The 18,459-nt window shown below is 51.6% G+C and overlaps 1 protein-coding gene across 2 annotated transcripts; it reads right to left on the bottom strand.

Moving 5' to 3' along the window:
• Positions 1-1,798: 1,798 nt before the first annotated feature.
• Positions 1,799-17,303, bottom strand: PRDM12 (PR/SET domain 12). 2 transcript variants are annotated; one of them, XR_006286162.1, is made up of 6 exons: positions 16,959-17,303; positions 15,164-15,354; positions 13,287-13,442; positions 6,552-6,663; positions 2,645-3,655; positions 1,859-2,596 (listed from the first exon to the last, which is right to left on the bottom strand). XR_006286162.1 is itself a non-coding variant. In XM_037879878.2 (5 exons), exons 1-5 carry the CDS (start codon positions 17,179-17,181, stop codon positions 3,273-3,275), a joined length of 1,065 nt encoding a protein of 354 aa, XP_037735806.1. In that variant the 5' UTR covers positions 17,182-17,303; the 3' UTR covers positions 1,799-3,272. The 2 variants fall into 2 exon arrangements, 1 of the variants encoding a protein (XP_037735806.1); XM_037879878.2 differs by having other exon boundaries at positions 1,799-3,655.
• Between the last annotated feature and the right edge of the window lie 1,156 nt (positions 17,304-18,459).

Here is an 18,459-nt window from a genome sequence, read left to right as displayed (position 1 = left end):
TGAGTCTCGTGCTAATTATTGTTTTCCTTAAAGCCCCAGCGCCTTTAAACCAGATCCCAAAGCACTCAACAACTCTGTCACACACAGGCTTCACTTCAGCTATCCCTGAGACACAGCCTACTCCGGGGCACAGCTGCTGTTTAACAGCTCACGGCACTGCTAAATGAGCGTCTGACTCAGTGGAGCTCAACCATGGGTTATGCAGCTCTCCATGGGTTATGTGGGCCGCATCCACTCTCTCTATATACTACCTGTCTGGCCCAGAGGAGGTCACATGGGCCGCAGCTGTGTGCTGATTGGGCCACAAGCAGCCCGTGGGTTGAGCACCACTGGTCTGACTGAAACTGCAAGAATGTATTGTCTACGCGTAGACAGGAAAAGGAATGTAATGTTAAGAAACTAATTTTTACAACTAAGAAAAACCACCTCTTGTCATTTACCTAGTCATCCTGTCACTTAGGGAGTTAAGAGAGAGATCATACCGTGGTCATCAGCCAATGCTTCCCATTGCATTAAGCCTAAATGCAGCGCAGGCGTCCATCTGGTAAGCTAAATTATCTTCTCTGAGTGGATGGTTATATCAGAGAACAGCTGTTATTGTTATTAAATATTTGCACTGTGATAGCCCCCCAAGGGTCCAAGCAGCATAGGGTCGTCATAGAGCCAGGAACTGTATAAACACATAGCAGAAGAGACTGGTTCATGTTCAGAAGAGCCAAATCATCATAATCCTTTCTGCCGTTCAGCTGCTGTGCTGAATCCCACAGCGTGACTCGCCTCTCACCCCACAGTGGTGTTGCTCCTGACAGCCCTAGTGTTAGCGAAAAGAATCCAAAGTGAAGCTGAAGAGAGCTGTAGTGCTGTCTTGTATTAGACCTGATCCTGCAATGAGATCCACCAGTGATATCCCCATGTATCCTAAGCAATCTTCTTGCTAGTGACGTGACCATGGTGGACAGGAATTGATTAGGATAGTGGCTGCTGTAGTATCAAAAGCAGGTCTGCCCCAGAACATTGGTACTGCCCAGAACATGGTATGGTACAAACAGGCCCTATTTAGGATTGCAGAGCACTAACAAATCTTGATCTATGATATATGGATGCGTGTTTGTCTTTAAAGGCCAGGTGATTCCAGAAGGAGGTGGGGATAGTCCTCTGTACCTCTTTGTTAAGTACTGCAGGAGTTATTTGTAATGAATGAAAATTGGGGTTCAACACCCTGTGCTTACATACATATGAACACCATGTGTCTCTGGCTCTGTATGTGGCCTGTGCGTAAATTGCTTTTCTCCACATTTTAAAACCATCATCTTTCAAGATGCAAGGATGGTTCTTGAAAATAATCCATGAGGATTGAGCAGTAAATTATGCTCTGTCCAAAATGTGTGAAATAGATTCTAGATGTTAAGGCCAGGAGGGACCATTATGATAATCTAGTCTGACCTCCTGCATAACAGGAGCCAGGCCTCAGAATTTCACCTGGTGATTCCTGCTTCAAGCCCATAACTTTGGTTGAACTGGAGCATAGAAAGGCATCTAATCTTGATTTAAAGACTCCAAGTGATGGACAATGTACCACTTCCCATGGGAAACTGTTCCAATGCTTGATAATACAGTGGTGGGATCTTTTGTTCATTTCATTCAAACACAAGCTAGGATCCTGAAGACACTAAGGAAGTGAAAAGAACCAAATTTCAATGATACCCTCTAGGAGAAGCTCCACTATCCCCCTTTCCAAGACCAACATTATGCTTTCCTAGAACACAAAGAGAAAGAAAACTCCCAGACAACTCACCTTCTAAATGATAAATGTTCCAAGTAATTTTTATTTAGAATACAAGAGAGAGAGGTACAAATGTATTTACAGCTGTGTACATATACCATCAAATAATATATAATATCAAAGTTTTGTAAATAATGTTTTACATAAATATTTACAAAGGTAAAGTGACAATTGTTTTCTGGAAGTAAAACACAGTTTGCAAAAACTCTATACATCTTATACTTATAATTAATAATATTATAATAGGTTTTTTATATTTTATTTCACAAAACCCTTCTTATTGGGTTCATAACTGTGGCAGGACTCAAGGGGGCGCTCCGGACTGCATTCTGGGTGTGGTTTGGCCAAAGGAATTATTTCTCTTTGGTCTCCAGAGGGCAGTAGAGGTAAGAGTTTAAATAGGCCCTAGAGATATGGATCTGCTGAAGGACAAGCAGCCCTAGTTTAGAGCTGGAGGAGGAACACCCATGCAGTGTGGGAGGTGGCCTTGGCAAGGTGAGCTGAGAGTGTGGGGGGCACTTCTAACCACTCCAGCTCACACACTTCCTGGAAAAATGCTTTTGGTGACACCAGACGACTTGCTTGACTCTCCATTTCTTGAGCACACGATGGGGCAAATTTTTATCAACGTCCTGTTGCTCAATTGCCACTTTGCACGTCCCGTCTGCATGGGCAGAAGCTCAGATCTGTGTGCAGTTTCAGAGGTCTTAACAGGTATACAGCTTAGACATGAGAAAGTAGGGGTGTGGTTTTTGAACTAATACACTTGAGTCCGTGGAAACTTACAAAAGATCCTTCCCACTGGTGCTAGCTCTGGCATGGCAGACCAGCCGGACGTGGTACGTGGTGGACCAGCTGAACTGGCATGGGGACCAGCTGGGGGTCTAGCATGGACTCCAAGCCTAAAGAACATGGTGGCAAAAATGGGGCCTGGCCCCATGATTTTTGTCTGTACTTTGCTCCTACCAGCACTAACATCAGAATAGGGTTTTGTAAATATCCCCAGTGCAAACAGCTTTGGGGCCAAAATTGCCACTGGTGTAAACAGGCACAGCTGCATTGACTTCAACAGAATGGTGCCCGCTCCCACCAGTGGTGAATCTGGCCTTCCAGCTGCACTAACTTCAATAGAAGGGAAAGCAATTTTTCTTCTCTTCCTCCAACTGGATTAAACACAAAAACCCTTGGAAAATGTTTCAGAAATCAGCATTTTGGCTCTCCCCTCCCCCCACATATACTGGTGTCTTCACATTAGGGTTCATGTTATTTTTCATTCTCAATGTTTTTTACCCTCCCAAATGTCTTTATGCCACTCGCTGCCTGATGCCAAACACCTCTTCATCAGCAAACTGTTTAATTAAGAAATCGGCCCTGCCCCATCCTCTCTGCCCCCCACCCCTCCCTGAAGGGTTGATGCCAACAAATTCATCCGCATTATCAATGCCAGTCTCCGACAGCTGGAAATGGCTCCCCGGAGCCCGACAGTGGCTCACAGCACCATTGTAGGTATGTGATGCGCCAGGGAGGCAGGGTGGGGCCCGGGCAAGGCTGGGGAGTGAGACTGCAGGGAGGCGTTGGGAGGTCGGTGCCTTGCACTCTTCTGGTGGGCCCGGAGTCCAGCGAGCTGGGAGTAGGCACTTTGGCAGACCTGGCACTTGTAGGGGCGCTCCCCGGTGTGCAGGCGCACGTGGTTGCGGAGCGTGGAGGACTGGCTGAAGCGGCGGTTGCAGAAGCGGCAGACGAAGGGCTTGTCCAGGGTGTGGATGCGCATGTGGGAGCGCAGGTTGCTGCGGGAGTTGAAGCCGCGGTGGCAGATCACGCACCGCATGCGGCCGGCCGTGCTCGCGCCGGTCTCCACCGTGTGGAAGTCCTCTGTGTAATAAAGAACAACACAAGGGGTCAGCCGCTGCCCTCTGCTCTGCAGCCAAAACAGGATCTCAGGGCCTGAGCAATTCATGCCCTTCCTTGTGCCTGTAAGGTGACTTCATGGCACGAGGGATTCTCAAGGTTACGGCACCTTCAATAAAGACAGAGGCACATTGGTGCGTGGTGACCGGTCGGGCCAAGCACAGTAGCAATGCCCCTGCAGCACATAATGAATCGATAATAAATAACCATCATTTCTATAAGCACTGCGCAAAACTCAGCTGCATCTGCCCTCAAAGGATCTCCAAGCACTTTGCAGGCATTGACCAATTAACCCTCCCAGCCCCCTGGGAGGTAGGTCTCTCTATTTCAGTTTTATAGACCAGGAGACTGGACACAGAGCTTCCCAGTGACTCACTCAAGGCGAGAGTGAGTTGGAGATAAGAGCCAGGTGCCCTATGCCTTAATCAGTAGCCTTTCTTCATGGGGGGGGTGGGGGGTTGCTGTTTTCTGTCCTTGAGACCTGGGCCTGTGCGCTGCTAAGATGTCTCTCAAGGACTGGGTTAGTCAATATTTGAAGGCAATAGCTCCCCCCTAGAGACTCAGGTTTAAATCCTGGCTGGGAGTCAAAAGAAAATAAGATGGGTGGGTTGCATCTAGCCCTTATGGGGATGTTTGTCCACGTCACAAAACCACTGCCCACTTCACGATTGGGCTCTGGAGGAGCCTGAGGCTAGAACAGCCGGGGTCTGGATCAGCGTTGGCAGAGCTGGGCAGGGACTTGGTGCTAGCAGAGCAAGGGTGCTGCAGGCCAGGCTCGGCGGCAGGGGACAAGTCTGCACAGCCTCTGTCTGCATCATGCCTGGCGCTAGCCAGCGCTTTCAAACCTGCACAGACCTCAGCACCACAGCAACAAAGAGCGATGCTACCACCTTGTCGGGGGCGTGCAGGGCTTTGAAACGATGAGCAGCTGGCCATGGAATTCACAGCACAGCAGCTCCGGAGACACGACGAATCCTTGCTCTTGCTTTTCTGTGCTGGGGGAGGAAGCCTCCCCTGCCCATGCGAGTTGTGCTCTCACTCACAGTGGGTCCATGGCTGCGCATGACCCACTCCTCCTCCCAAGGATTCGGGGTGGGGGGGCAGGATCAGTCACCTCCGTCTCTTCCTAAAGGATCTCCACGGGACCTCAGAAACTATGGACAGGGCTGTCTAAAGAGCCCTGCACCCACAGCCGGGGCCAGATTTCCAGAAGCGCTCGTGCTGGGTGCATGCTGGGCACCGAGCTCTTTCGAAAATCTGGCTGAGTCACGAAGGGGGCTGAGCGCTACTGGCAATCGGGCCCCGGTTGTGGGGGCCGAGCACTTGGTGATCAGGCCCTGAGCTCTTCTGCAGCCCTGAGCCCAGGCACATACAGAGAAGCAGTCACCTCGGCAGAGGCAAAGAGGCAGGGCGGGTGAGTGTGAGTGAGTCAAGGACAGTGGGGCAAACCCCACATCTGCTCAGGCCCTGGGATCTATAATGCAGTGCAGGCAGGAGCGCCCTTTTTAAGGTCACACTGAGGCAGCCGCACAGAGCAGGCTGCATGGGGCTCACTATCTCTCCTTTCCTTACTACAGTATTATGTTCTACAAACTGGTCCCCCTTTGCATTCTGCAGCCTATTGGACCTGGAGATCTAAAATGCCCTGTTTCTGGCTCATTCGCTCCGGTCCCCTTCTCCGTCTGTCCCAGTGGGAAATGGCAGAACAAGCAGAGAAGGAATCCCAGAGGAGTTAAGAGTCCCCTGTTTGGGATCTTGGGAGAAGAGGGGGTTGTATGGGGTTAAGGAAGGGGCCACCATACAGCTCAGGGAAATCAGTGACTCGGCACTTAGCCTCTGCTAGTGCAGATCACTGAGTCAGCACTTTTTCTGCCCCACTCACCATCCAGGAAGTCTCCTCCAAGTGGGAGTGATGAATGAAGGGCTCTCTCACTGCTGGATTTGGGCCACAGGCTATTCAAGCTGATTGGCCTTAGGGATCCTGCAGACAAAGCTGTGATAGCCCTGGACAAGTCAGCATGGGGAGGCAATGCTAAGACTCACTGATGTCTCCAGCAGAATTTCAGGGGAGCCCCTTGGCCTTAATCCTTATGAGCTAAGCAGCCTTCGTTCCATAGTGGGGCTCAGAGGGATCCCAAGAGGAAAAGTACAGAGCCTACCCTCTTCACTGGGACAGCTTTTGAGATCCCAGTGGTGTTGGTTCCACCAAAGCCCCAGGCAGTTTTCTATTGGGGCAGCTAAAAGGAAAGCCTGGAGAGAACAGCAGCGTAAGGGAGACCCAATGCGCTCAGACCCTCCCCCTTACTGGTATTACAAAGGGCTCAGGCAACATCAAGTTATTACTGGTCGTTATCTGTTGGGCGCTGGAGTAAATCAGTGCAAGTCTCCCAGTGGAGCGAAGCCAATTCACGCCAGCTGAGGAGCTGGTCCAGGCTGTGCAAACAGCTCTGGAGAAACGGGGCCCAGGATTTTACAAGGCCAGACAGGTCAGGCCCTGTGGCAGGTATCTCGAGCTGCAAGGGAGCAGTGGTTGGAACAGTTCAGAGCCGAGTGCTGGGCTCCCTCCAGAAGCACACCTGGTAGAGAAGACCCTCAAGGCTTTATTCCACCCCACTCTGCGCCCCTCTTCATCAAGGTCTGTCAGCACTGGGTCACGGTCCACCATCAGTCCCTGCTGGATGAGCCCTGAAAGAGCCTGTTTGCCTGAGAGGATCCAGGTGCTAGTGAGACCCCTCCCACCCTTCATTGTCTAGGGATAGTCAGGGCACAGCCAGCAGGGCTTGTGTGCGCAGAATGCGGGCACGGGGATGAAAGCTGATGTGCATTTGCAACAGTTACTGTCCTATCTAGCGCTACGTACCGTGCTTGTTTTTCTTCTGCTCCTCCTCCAAGCCCGGCACGCCCGGGATCCCCAGGAAGGTGTTGTGGGAGTTCCCGTACCAGACCAGCAGCTCTTGGTCTGGTGGAATCATCTACAGGGAAAGAAAAAACAAACAGGGTGGTGGTGTGAATAGATTTTTCTGCTTGTTGCCTCCATGATAGCTGGAGTCAGAGGCTTCCTTAGACTCCTAAGGCAAAGTTCATCTCTGGTGTAACTCGGGGGTTACAGCAGAGATAATATGGCAGCTGGAATCTGGAGTGATTCCAAGCAGGACCCTGGAACTGAGAGGTAAAAGACAGGAATTATGGCACATGATTAGAACTGCACATGGCATCCAGACACTTGCCATTTCCCTAGTTCCAATAGCCCAAACCATGCTGAGCACACTAAAAGGCCTAGAAAAGGCAGCCACACAGCCCAAAGGCTGGACTGTCCGGGAGAGTGCTGCCGAGACTGGAAAATAGTCAGAGATTGCTGATGACAAATAGACCTGACAGCTCCCTCTGGCTTCAGCGACAGGCCAACGGTGGCATTATCTTAGAGGCCTCGACCGAGCTCAGAGTCCCATTGCGCTAGGTGCTGTACTTACACAGAATAAGAGACAGTCTCTGCCCCAAACAGTTTACAATCTAAATAGACAAGAAAGACAAAGGGTGGGAGGGAAAACTGAGGCAGAGAGAGGCAGTGTTTATCCAATCCAGTACTGCCCCTAAACATTTCGGCCCAAATTCTGTCCTGTGCTGAGATCTGCTCCTGTGCGGTAGGAAGGGGGAGATCTATCTGGGAGCCAGGTATGTGCTGTGCTGAACCTAGGGGCTGCTCCATCTTACCCCAACTGAGATGTGGCAGAGCACGACTCTTCTCTGCCCCCAGCAAGCCTCCTACTACCACCAAAGGAGCCAATTGGTGTGTGTGTGGGGGGGGACCTGCTGGTGCTTTTTAAGCTCAGACAGGAAGTGCAGATACAATAGCTAAGGGCTCGGGTTGCCCAGGGTACAGTCAGAGAAGAGCCTGACAGTTAGTTAAAGGAAAGGCTTGCACACCTCCAGGTAAGGGGCAGTGGTTTGGTGGGAAGATGGGTCTAAATCAGTGGTTCTCAACCTGCGGCCCAATCAGCACAGAGCTGCGGCCCTTGTGACATCCTCAGGGCCAAACAGGCAGGATTGGATGCAGCCCACGTAACAAAGACGCAGCACACAATGGTAAATGGGTTGAGAATCACTGGTCTAAATTCTACTTAGATTCTCAGTTCTTTGGGGCAGGGATAGGCTTTTTGTGCTGTGTTTGTACAGCACCTAATACGGTGGGGTCCTGGGCCATGCCACGCCAGTAATAATCATAAATAACCCTACAGCAAGGTCTTTGATTCCCGCCGCATTTCAGTGCAGCAGGCCGAGTATTCTGCAGCAGCCATAAGGACATTTAAGAAGCGAGGTTTGAAAGCATCTCTCTTGCATTATTTATTGTGGTGTTGAAATCCATTTATTTTCCTTTTCCCTTCACTTTTTCAGTGTCTCAGGTTTGTGGGAGGACAGTGCATATCTACATTGTAGAGATCAGGGGATTGCTGGGGCTTTTGGCATCTGGGAAGTAGTGTGAAAAAGTAGGGTGAGCAAATCATATTCTGCTGAAATGACCCATCAAGAAATAGTTAACCGGCCTGGCATTTAGAGTGGTGTCATTAGGTTTCAGAACAAGGCAATTCTCACTGGTCTGAGCTACAATTTCAGGCTGTCAGACACTGTTACACTAGATCACACCTACTTCGTGTTTTTATGGTTTTCTATGCAAGTCATGTGTGAGAGATTTAATTTAAATAATTGTAATAATAAAAGCCCAGATTCTGGAGCACAACTTTGCAGCCATCGAGTCACCGAATACACAGGGGCCGGATTCAGCAAAGCACTTAAATATGTGTCTAACTTTAAACATATGAGGAATCACGCTACAAACAATGGGAATTGACCTTAAGTTAGGCACTTGGTTAATGATGAATAGTGGCCTATCCAAGGGTTGAATAGTATGAACTTGGAAATAAATTGTAGGTCTCACTTTCTGGCATGCATGCTATCATTTAACAATCTCATTGAAAACTAGTCCCTTTTAATAGAATAGAATAAATAGAAGAGAAGGGATGAACGCACATCCAGTGTGCACGTGCTGGATTGCACGTACGCACCAGTGTGCGTGCGTGTGGATGAGGGCAGAAGTGTGCATGTGCACAGAAAGATGTGTGCACACAGGCACCAAGGCAATCTGAATCACCCCCACAAATCTCCCGGCCTTCCTATTGAAGGTTGAAACTCACTGCCTCAACTTCGCACCCCCACAGCTGCAGCTAGACACAGCTGAGGAAGAAGATGAAGAAGGAAGAGAAAGTGGGAAGAAAGAAAAGAGGGAAACAAAAATTCAACAAGCAAATAAAAGCAATTAATTACAAAAATGTCCCCAATCTACCTGCCTGGGAGGGAGGAGGAAGGACTAAGACGCCTGGGTCATTAGTGGAGTTGGTTTAACTGCGTGGGCGGTGTTCAGACACTAAAGCAATGAAAACAGACGGACTGCAAGAAAACATAGACGCTTTATAAGTCTGTGTGCTGGGAAAAAGAGACCAAAAGAAAGTGTGTCAAAGTGTGTGTACAGCTGCGGAGAGAGTGCAAGATGGGGGGAAGGTGAGAGAGAAGAGAGAGTGTGTGTGTGAATGCAGATGAGAAAGATGGTGTGTGTGTGTGTGTAATAAACTGGATTTTTCAGTATATCGGTTCTTTTTCTAGCATTGCATCCTACCTCTGCTGGATTCCCAAGAAACTGATGTCTTTTTTAATGACATGTAATCATCTATGAAAGCATTGCTCTCCATGACGCTATTGCAAAGATTAGATCCACATTTACAGATCAGAAACTCGGTCTTTGGGGATTAAGGGCCCAATCCTGCTGCCTTTACGAGATTAGCCCTGGGGTCTATTCAGGAGAGTCAAATCTCCGGGATTGGGCTCTTACTACCGTCTCCGGAGGGTCACTCTGTTCTGAAATTAACCACCCAGAGCCTCAGTCCTGGGATTCATATTTATTTTAAACCCACGTTTAGCTTTTGTGAAGTTTCAAGGTGGTGAAGAGTGGCTGGAATCACTCACTGTTCTGAGACACTTTATTTGTGGTCCTGTAACTCAACAGTAGCTTTGATTTAAAGGGTACATATATTACGTTTGGTGAGTGAGTGGCCCCTTCATTTGGTATTTCAAAGTGGGGAAGCAGCCAAGATATCAAGGGTCATTCAGCGTCTACGCATGGACAGAGATGTTTGCAATAAATAACCTACATTTCTTAAATGAGCTTTGCTCTGAGGGCAGAATGGATACACTTGCTGTAAAAGATATGGTGGAGTCACCCTCCTCTATCGGGTTCATCAAAGGGATTCTAAGGATGTACCCAAGCAGATCAGAGTGGATGAGGTCCACTGAGTGAAAATCCACTTCTAATCCCCCCTCCCACAAATAGACACCTCAATAAATATTCACCCCAATGCAGGCTGATCCAGCATTCTTTGTGCCCAACCTCAAACAGAATAAACAGAGTAATAGGAGCCAACTTCAGAGCGTGAGTACCTGTGGCACTGTGCGTGCGCATTGTGTGACTGGGTATGGGACTCTGGGGCGAGGAAGGAATGCAGAATCGGGACCTAGACCGAGCTATTAAAATCTAATCTCAGACACTTTCAGGACACTTTGATTTCCCTCCCTCTCTCTTTCAGAACAAAATTCATAATTAACCCCATCTCCATCTGACACTGTGGAGTGATCCTGCTTTATTTAATTCACTGGGAGCAGGAGCAGACCCATGCATACCAGTAGACGTCTGGATACCAGCATGTACCACAGTGTGTTTAACTGTGACATTTATTTCCTTTGTCAATTGGAGTCACAAACTCTTACGTTATTATAACTTTGGGTTTTCTGCGATCTAGAAGAACTGAAAAATAGTGTTCTGGTGTTTGTAGAGTCATGGATTCAGACATATGAGCAGTGTGAACTGCGTATTACTGTCTGTCTGTATTAGGTATTATATACACACCTATATATGTATCTATCGTCATTCATACACACACGTATGCTAGCCATCACATACATGTCATCGATCTATATTTTTGAGAATTATGTCAGTATAATACTATGATTGTATTTCATCATATGGTACAAAAACAAAGATAAAAAGCCGTTACACTCCCTTTACAAGGAGCAACCTTTCCTGCAGCTCATCCACAGGAATAAGGAGTTTAGGATCAGCTATAGATAAAAATCTGAGCTGTTATTTTTCCGTTAGGCAAAGAAACCCCACCTGTGAGGAACGTTACATAACAACAACACTTAGCTCTCCTGTGTCCTGAATTTACACAGGTGAGCTGGGGATGGTTTCTAGCTTCGGGCAGTGCCTTACGCTGCAGAAAGCTGGTTACAAATGCCCAAGTTGCCTGCCACAGAAAAGGAACAGTTTTCGCTCATTCTGCACCAACCTATTTGACTTGACTGTTTCATTTAGCTCCAGGATAAACTGTGGGCCTGAATGATCTGTCCCTATGCTGGCAGAACTCCTATCTGAAGTCAGTGGGAGTTTGACCTGCCTACGGGGCACTGAATTGGGACCCAATGGTTTTTCTTTCAAATCTCACTTTGGGGGTGATCTGCAAGGTGCTGCGGACCTGGGTCACCATCCAACAAAGCATGTGGCTCACCTTTAAGCCCATGCAGGGCCCTAAAAACTTCAATGGGACTATGCACATGCTAAGCACACGCACTTATGCGCTCTGCTGGTTGGGGACCAAACTGCTCAGCACCACGCAGGCAGCCCCTTGCACATTCCCTTCTGCTAGTGTGTTCAAGGCACAATTGTTCTATCCTGGATCCCTAGTGCTGGCTCTGTTGGACACACGTGGCAAAGAGCAACACGGCGAGCGTGTGCTCATATTCCTCTCCTGGCTAAGAGAGTCTCCAGAGCCAAGTGAATCCAATCTTATTCCTGGGGCATTTGTTATCCTCGACTCACTGCTGGAGTCGTGCCAGAGCCAATCCCGCCGTGATGGGAGGTTGGATTCAATGAGGGACATTCCCACCCCTGCCCCCACCCAGGCAGCTGAATAGTAATACTGCTGAGACCCACGTCGGGCTCTGAATCCAACATCCCTTTCATCCGAAATGCGGCCGCCACCTTGAACTCCAGCTGCTTCCTGCTCAGCAGGCAGGGCCCACTGGCTGCCCCAAGGTATCATCCCAACAGGGTTTGAGGTGGAGCCTTCCCCTCTGTGTGGCATGCTCCCTATATGCCCCGCTTCCAGAGACTTTCCATGGGAGTCTCAGCACCTCCTGGGCCCTGTTTATTTGTCTCTCTCTGCAGGGAGTTTGCGGCATTGGCTTACAGGGATTTTTTTAATATCGGGTGTGTGGAACATGTTGCCTTCAGCTCTGATATAGTTAGGTGCTCAGAGGCCTGTGGGTGCCTCTTGGAGATGATTACCTCCCATTAGAACTCGCTGGCTCTATTGCTTGGGCAGTCCGGTAGGGTGCTGCTTGTGAGGAGCGGTCCCATTGCGGTCCTGAGCTCTCCTGGGGGGCCATTTTGTGATGAAAGACAAATAGCCCTCGCCTTTCCATGCAGCCGGGAGCCAGCACCCCAGCCGGCGAGATCTGCGGTCTCAGAGCCACAGCCTTGCAGCTGTGCTATTATTAAACCTGTATATTGTGGTGGTTCCGAGAAGCCGGATCGGGGCCCCTTGTACTGGCACTGATGAAAACATGATCCCTGCCTCAAAGAGCTTGCCACTGAACTCCACTAACCAGAAACATGGGCTTGGCCAGTTCCCTAATTTGCAGCTCTGGAAGCCTGATCCTGCAGATCTTTATCCAGCCAACATGCCATGGCCTGATTCTCCTCTCTCTCACACTGGTTTTACACAAAGCCCACTGGCGTCCCTCCTGATTTATGTCGTCGTTACCAGGAGCAGCGCCCGGTCCGTGGAATTCAATGAATCTTTTGGCTGAATCAAGACTTGCAGGATCAGGGATCTGTGTAGTTAACTTGAATCCCCAACACTTTAATTTTAACAATAACGTAACCTGTATGTTTTATGTTAAACCTACCTGATTCTGATTTGTCCCAGGCATAGACCTCGAAGCGGGGTCCATTAGAGGCAATGGCAGAATCCTGCTCCCATTAGAGGCAGTGGCAAAAGTCACACTGACTTCAGTGGGAGAAGGAGCAGACCCCTAAGGTTAACATCTCAGTCCTCCACACAGTTCCACAGCAGGAAGAAAGCCCAAGCCTTATTTCTTTTCTCTTTCCCCTGTTTCCTGCCCACACACACACCCACACCCTGTGGATCGAGACTGAACTGACATGGGAGGAAAAAGACAAACTCCCATTTTTCCAGGCCCCCCCGGCAAATCCAGGCAATGGCGATTGCACCGAGCCACCCGCCAAGCTCCGTTCTCATGTGTGCGCGTGTCGTTCTCCAACACCGCCCCATCGACCACTGCTGCTCTCGAGAGGGTCTCGGTGCCAACATTTCTCCCTCCGCAAGCCACTAGCCTTTTCACTGCTGCCTGAGTTAGGCCCCTGAAGGCAAAGTCCTGACGAACAAGGGAGGATGCGCGATACGGGGAATGCCAGTTCCCTGCTCCGCTTCCCCCCAAAACACACACACTTTTTTCCAGCCTCACTTACCTCAATGGCCTTGTAGAATATGCTGTTTCCTATCTGGATCACTTCCAAGTTCTGCTCCTGCTCGTTCCTGGCACACTTGATGTATGTCATCCAGCTACGGTGGTCTTCTTGGCTGGCATCGATGAAGTAGCGGACAGTGCCATCTTCGTTGAAGACCTAGGGTGAGGAGCAGGGGAGTGATATATTAGTAGCCTCGTGGCTGAATGCGCGGCCCAAGTCCTTTCCACCCAACACACCCAGGGATGGCTCAGGGTCTTGTGGGTGCTGTGAGAAATCTGTGCCCTTTAAACACCCCCTACGCACACACAGAGCCTCAGTAGGTCAGGGATGCTCATCCCTGGGGCTATGTGGCAAGTTTGTAGCGGCTGGGGTGGGTGTTATTTGTCATGATGGGAGGTAGGGGTCAGAAGGGTTTAATCAGTTAAAGGGTGGGGGCAACACATAGGATGGGATGTTTGGTGTGTGTAGCTCATCTTTCCCAGTGGAGATGACATGGGAGGGCCATAGAAAGGGGAAGCCTTGGGCATGTACAGGCTGCAACAAAGGCAGCAAACCTGCATGAGCAGCACCTGAAAGCCAGCAGCTTTCCTGGCAATTAAAACACACAGATTGAAAGGGCTCCATCCCTGGTTACACTGGAGATGGGCAAACTCCCTAGTGAGCCACACTGGTTATCTGGGAACAGGGACAAGATCCTCAGCCCCCGCAGCAAGTACTGCTGTCTGGTGGGGCCTTGGCCTTCCCTTTCTCTGCATGGCACAAAAAGAGGCCAGCAGAGGAGGTTTGGTGCTGGGCCAGGAGGAGATTTTGGAGCCTAACCCAGCTCCCAAGGAAGCGGATGGAAAAACTCCATCGGCTTCACTGAGTCGGATCAGGCCCCCGCCCTTCCAGATGAGGGGCTATTGAATGAAAAGGCCTTGCCCTTACCGTAATTCTCCTAGCTACAGCCCAACCCCCTGCTGTTTTCCATCAGCTGACTTGTACCTACAGAAATGTGGCCCAGGCCAGCCCAGCCTTAGCACCGAGGTCCTTGCTGTTCTCACAGGGGTCAGTTCAGCTGTTTCTGTAGCGCTTTGCCCCCGCGTTTCGTTAAATTAGGCTTGATCTAAACCCCAGGGTCACGCAAGGTCTGCCCCGAAAGGCTGGAAACCTCGCGTCCATTCCGGGCAGTCCCCAGTTCCCTCCAGCTGGCCCAGAGCACGCACACCAACCCGCTTTCCCCGGGCGAGGCAATCATTCCGCTGCGGGTGAAACGCAATCGGGAATCCGGTGCGTTTTACTCCAGGTCTAATGGCACCGTGTCAGGCAGGTTCTGGTCTCTCTACCTGGCTTTGTGAGCGAGAAGTTGCATAAGGCAAAGGAAACCTTTCTCCACTCTGGGCCGGGGACTAACTCCAGGGGGGGCGGAATTTATTTATTCTATAAAAGATTCTTTTCTCCTATGGAAATCCTGCGAAATTAACACACACACCCCCCTTTGGGATAAATCAGGTACGTTCACCGGCATGTCTAGCTCCTTTAACGGGACGATCCCAAAGCCCTTTAATTAGCCCCTCCCCCACCATATCATCGTGGTCCCCCATTATACCGTGGGGAAACTGAGGCACAGGGGGGAATGACTTGCAACGAGCAAGCGACGGGACCGAGGAGTCCTCATTCCCAGCCCCGTGTCCTGGACCGCAAAGCCGGTCGTTAATTGCTCTGTGAAGCGAGGCCTGCGTGTTCCCGCAAGTTGGGCGCATAGGCACAAGTTGCGCGGGCAGGACGGGGCTGGTTGGGTAACAGGGGCTCTCCCGCGTGTGGAGGGGCTATGCTCAGTGCGCAGGAAGAGTTAGGCAGCCCATCCCTGAACTCCTGCGCCCCCCTCCCCTCTTTACCTCCCACATGAGATTGTTGTTCTTGCACAGATCCACGTGCTCCGGCGAGATGACTCTGCCGGTGAAAGGCCCCATCTCGGTGCCAGCTTTGATCCAGGTCTTGGAGAAGATGCCCAGCCCTTCCCCGGGGATGGAGCTCTGGGCGATGATCACTTCTGAGGGCAGGACCAGGCTGGATAACTTCTGCACCTCTGCGGGGACGGAAGAGAGAAGACGGGGTTGGAGGGGGGGGAGAATCAGGGCTCGCCTTTGCCCACCCCCCGTCTAACTAACCCCGATTCTACCTTTTGTCCGTCTCCCCCAGTCTCTAACCCAACCCTCCCCCCACCCCAGGTAAGCGGCGCCCGGACACCAGGGTTCCCTGCCAGGGACCGAATCCTAGCGCCGCGTTCCGCGGGCAGGGGAGTTCCCTTCCCGGGGAGACAAGGCACCAGGCTTCAGCGAGGGACTCCGAAACTGGGATGCGAGGTGGTCTTCCCTCCCCGGTCAATTTCTGGGCGGCGCTGGGAGACTGGAAGGCATGCTGCCCTGGGAGGGGGGTGGGGGGCGGGTTGTGGGGCAGAGGAATCCCCCGCCCCAGCCTCTCCTGCCCCTGGGCACCTACAAAGTACGGCTTGGCAAATTCTAACCCAACTTCGCAGCCTTGCCAGGGCCCCCCAGCAAACCCGCGCCGAGAAATGCCCCGCTCGCATCCTACAAGGTCTTACAAGCTTCCCCTCCAAGGCATTGAGAAGGCACCTGGGGGGAAAAAAACCCGACGTTGAGAGCGCGCAGGGCGGAGAAAGGGGGTTAAATGGTGTCTATTTCAGCCCATCGAGCAATTTGTCACGCCGCTAAAGTGATCCGCATTCATTAAACTCAACTAGAAAGCAATTGCTAATTCTAAATTCATTAGCCCTTTAAGAATGCTGTAGCGATCCATCGCGCCTGAATGGCGCGGGGACTTGCTTAAAGGGGCCCAGGAATTCCTCTGACAAAATGGGGAGATTAGCTGGTTGAAATAATGTGAATGAAAATGGAATTAGGCTCCATGGTAAATTAAGAGAGGAACAGAAATCCTCGAGGGGGGAAAGGGAGCCGGGGCGCCCCATAGATGCCAAAGCGAGAGAAAACAGATTGTCCCCGAGCTGATGAATGAGGAATAAGAACTTGAGACATCTTAAAGAAAAGAAACGTCCCCCCCCCGGCTCCCTTTTTAAGGTCTTGGTTTAAGTGGGAACTTTCTCAGGTCAAGCCCAAGTTAACTAAATGAATTAAACCCCTCTTCTCTCTCAGTCAACTGCTATTACACGCCTAATAAGGCCTTAAATGCCAGGGGCTTAAGGCTTCAATGGGCTGAGGATAAACGCTGAGCAAAGCGGGGAAACGATGGGAGGCCGGAGTGGGAAAGTCAACGCGGGAAAAGGGAGCTTGGGAAAGAGACTTGAACATGCAAAGACCCTCCGAGGTGGGGACCCCCGGGGCGCCCGGATCCGCAGAGCAATGGCTGCTGGCTTTTTCCTCTGGAAACCAGGAGCGCTGGATTCTCCCTGGCGCCCCATGGGTGGGATGATTTTCAGCCGAAGGGAGAGAGGCCGAAAAGCTGCCGGGAATGGGGCCGGTGGGAAGCCAGCGGGCGGAGCGCCCCGCGGACCTTGGTGCGCTCTGGAGGGTGGCTCTCCCCAGCCTGGTCCCGGCGCCGGCGCCTTCTTCGTGCCCTCCAGAGCCGGCTGGCGGGGGCAGTTTTTAGGGGCTGGCCCGATCCTCACCCCCCGCCGCTTCCCTTGCGAAGCGGAGCGGAGACGAGGCTACTCACCCCCCGAGAAGGACTGGGCCAGCACCTCCGCCGTGAAGGCCGTTTTGGGGTTACTGTGGCTGTTCTTCTCCTCGAAGAGCTGCTCCCCGAGCACGTTCCTCCACCGGCCGTAGAGAAAGCTGTGGAGGATGTCCGACGTGATCACCTCCGCCAAGGACAGCCCCTGCGGCTTCAGCCCCGTCTTGAGAACCAGCGCCTCCGCGGGGAGCACGGAGCCCATCATAGAAACCCAGCGGCGGGGGGACAGGGCGGGATCGCCGGGCAGCTGGGCGCAGAGGGCAGGCGGGGAAGTCGGGCGCAGAGCGCTGCTCAGCCCGGGGCGATGGGCTCCTCGCTCTTGACAGATTCCTCTTGGCAAACTCTCTCAGCCGGCTATATATGAGCGGCGGTGACCCTCCTAATTGGTTATTAATGACCCCCCGACGCTGGAAGATAGACTTGTTCTACCAGACTGAGGCAAACCTTCAGAGACCCCCCCCTTCCCCCTGGGTGGGTGGTGGGGGGGGAGGCAGACACGGAGAGAGGCAGCCTCGCATATCCCAGCAATAGCCCATCAGTGGAGAGAGAGACAGAGAAAGCTTCTCTGATGGACACCTGCTCTAGAAACATCCTTAGACCTTCCCAGCCAGCGGGGGGGAGGGAAGGGGAAAAGGAAACTAAATACTAAATATAATAATAAAATAATAATAATAATTAATAACCCCCTTATTGCGGGCTGGCAGGGGGACAGCGGGCGGTGTTTTCACACAATGCGAACGGTGGGCGCTGCAAAAATAGAGACATTCGGGCGGCCGAAGGCTGCATTGGCTTTCAAGTGAAGCCACCTGGATTCGCCTTAGGAAAGACGGGAGATTTTCGCTCTGGCCAGGAAGAGCCAGGGGGGAGGGCGGGCAAAATGGGTTTCACTCCCCAGCTCCTGCTCGGGTTTGCACCGACACCCCATAGCGCACGTTTACACGAGAGCTTTGAACCCTGCCGACAAAGAGAGAGAAACGCCCGGCTGCTGTTTGCCTTGGACAGCACCCGCGGCCCTGCAGGCAGGACAGAGCCGAGCTGCTGAAAGTTATTCAGAGTGAAACCGACCGGAGGGTTTTTAATTGTAAATTGGAAAAATCAAAGCTCCTCCCGTCTCTCAGGCGCCTCCAGCTGCTGGCCAGGTACAACCAGGGTCCCTTCGATCACTCGGGGCAGAGCGGAGAAGTAAGCGGGCGAAACGGATCTGCTGGTCTAGGGGCCGGTTTGGCTCTGCCGAACCCGAGGGGCTGGTCCCCCAAGAACGGCCGGGCTTCGAACGCCGTTAAAACGACCTGAGCTCGCCCACACGGCTGGGCGGATCTGGGTCCCCAGCGCCGACCCCCGGCTCCTTCTCCTGGCGCGTCCAAACCGACTTCGCCCTCGATTCGCAACCTCGGGGACAATTTCGCCCCAAGAAAGCCGAAACTGGCATTTTAAAACTACAGGGGGGGCGAACACAGCGTTCCTCAGATCTCGTGGGCTCGAA

Source organism: Chelonia mydas, chromosome 16 (genome assembly GCF_015237465.2).
Source record: "Chelonia mydas isolate rCheMyd1 chromosome 16, rCheMyd1.pri.v2, whole genome shotgun sequence".
NCBI classification, from domain to species: domain Eukaryota; kingdom Metazoa; phylum Chordata; order Testudines; family Cheloniidae; genus Chelonia; species Chelonia mydas.
This window is presented reverse-complemented; position numbering and strand designations above follow the sequence as displayed.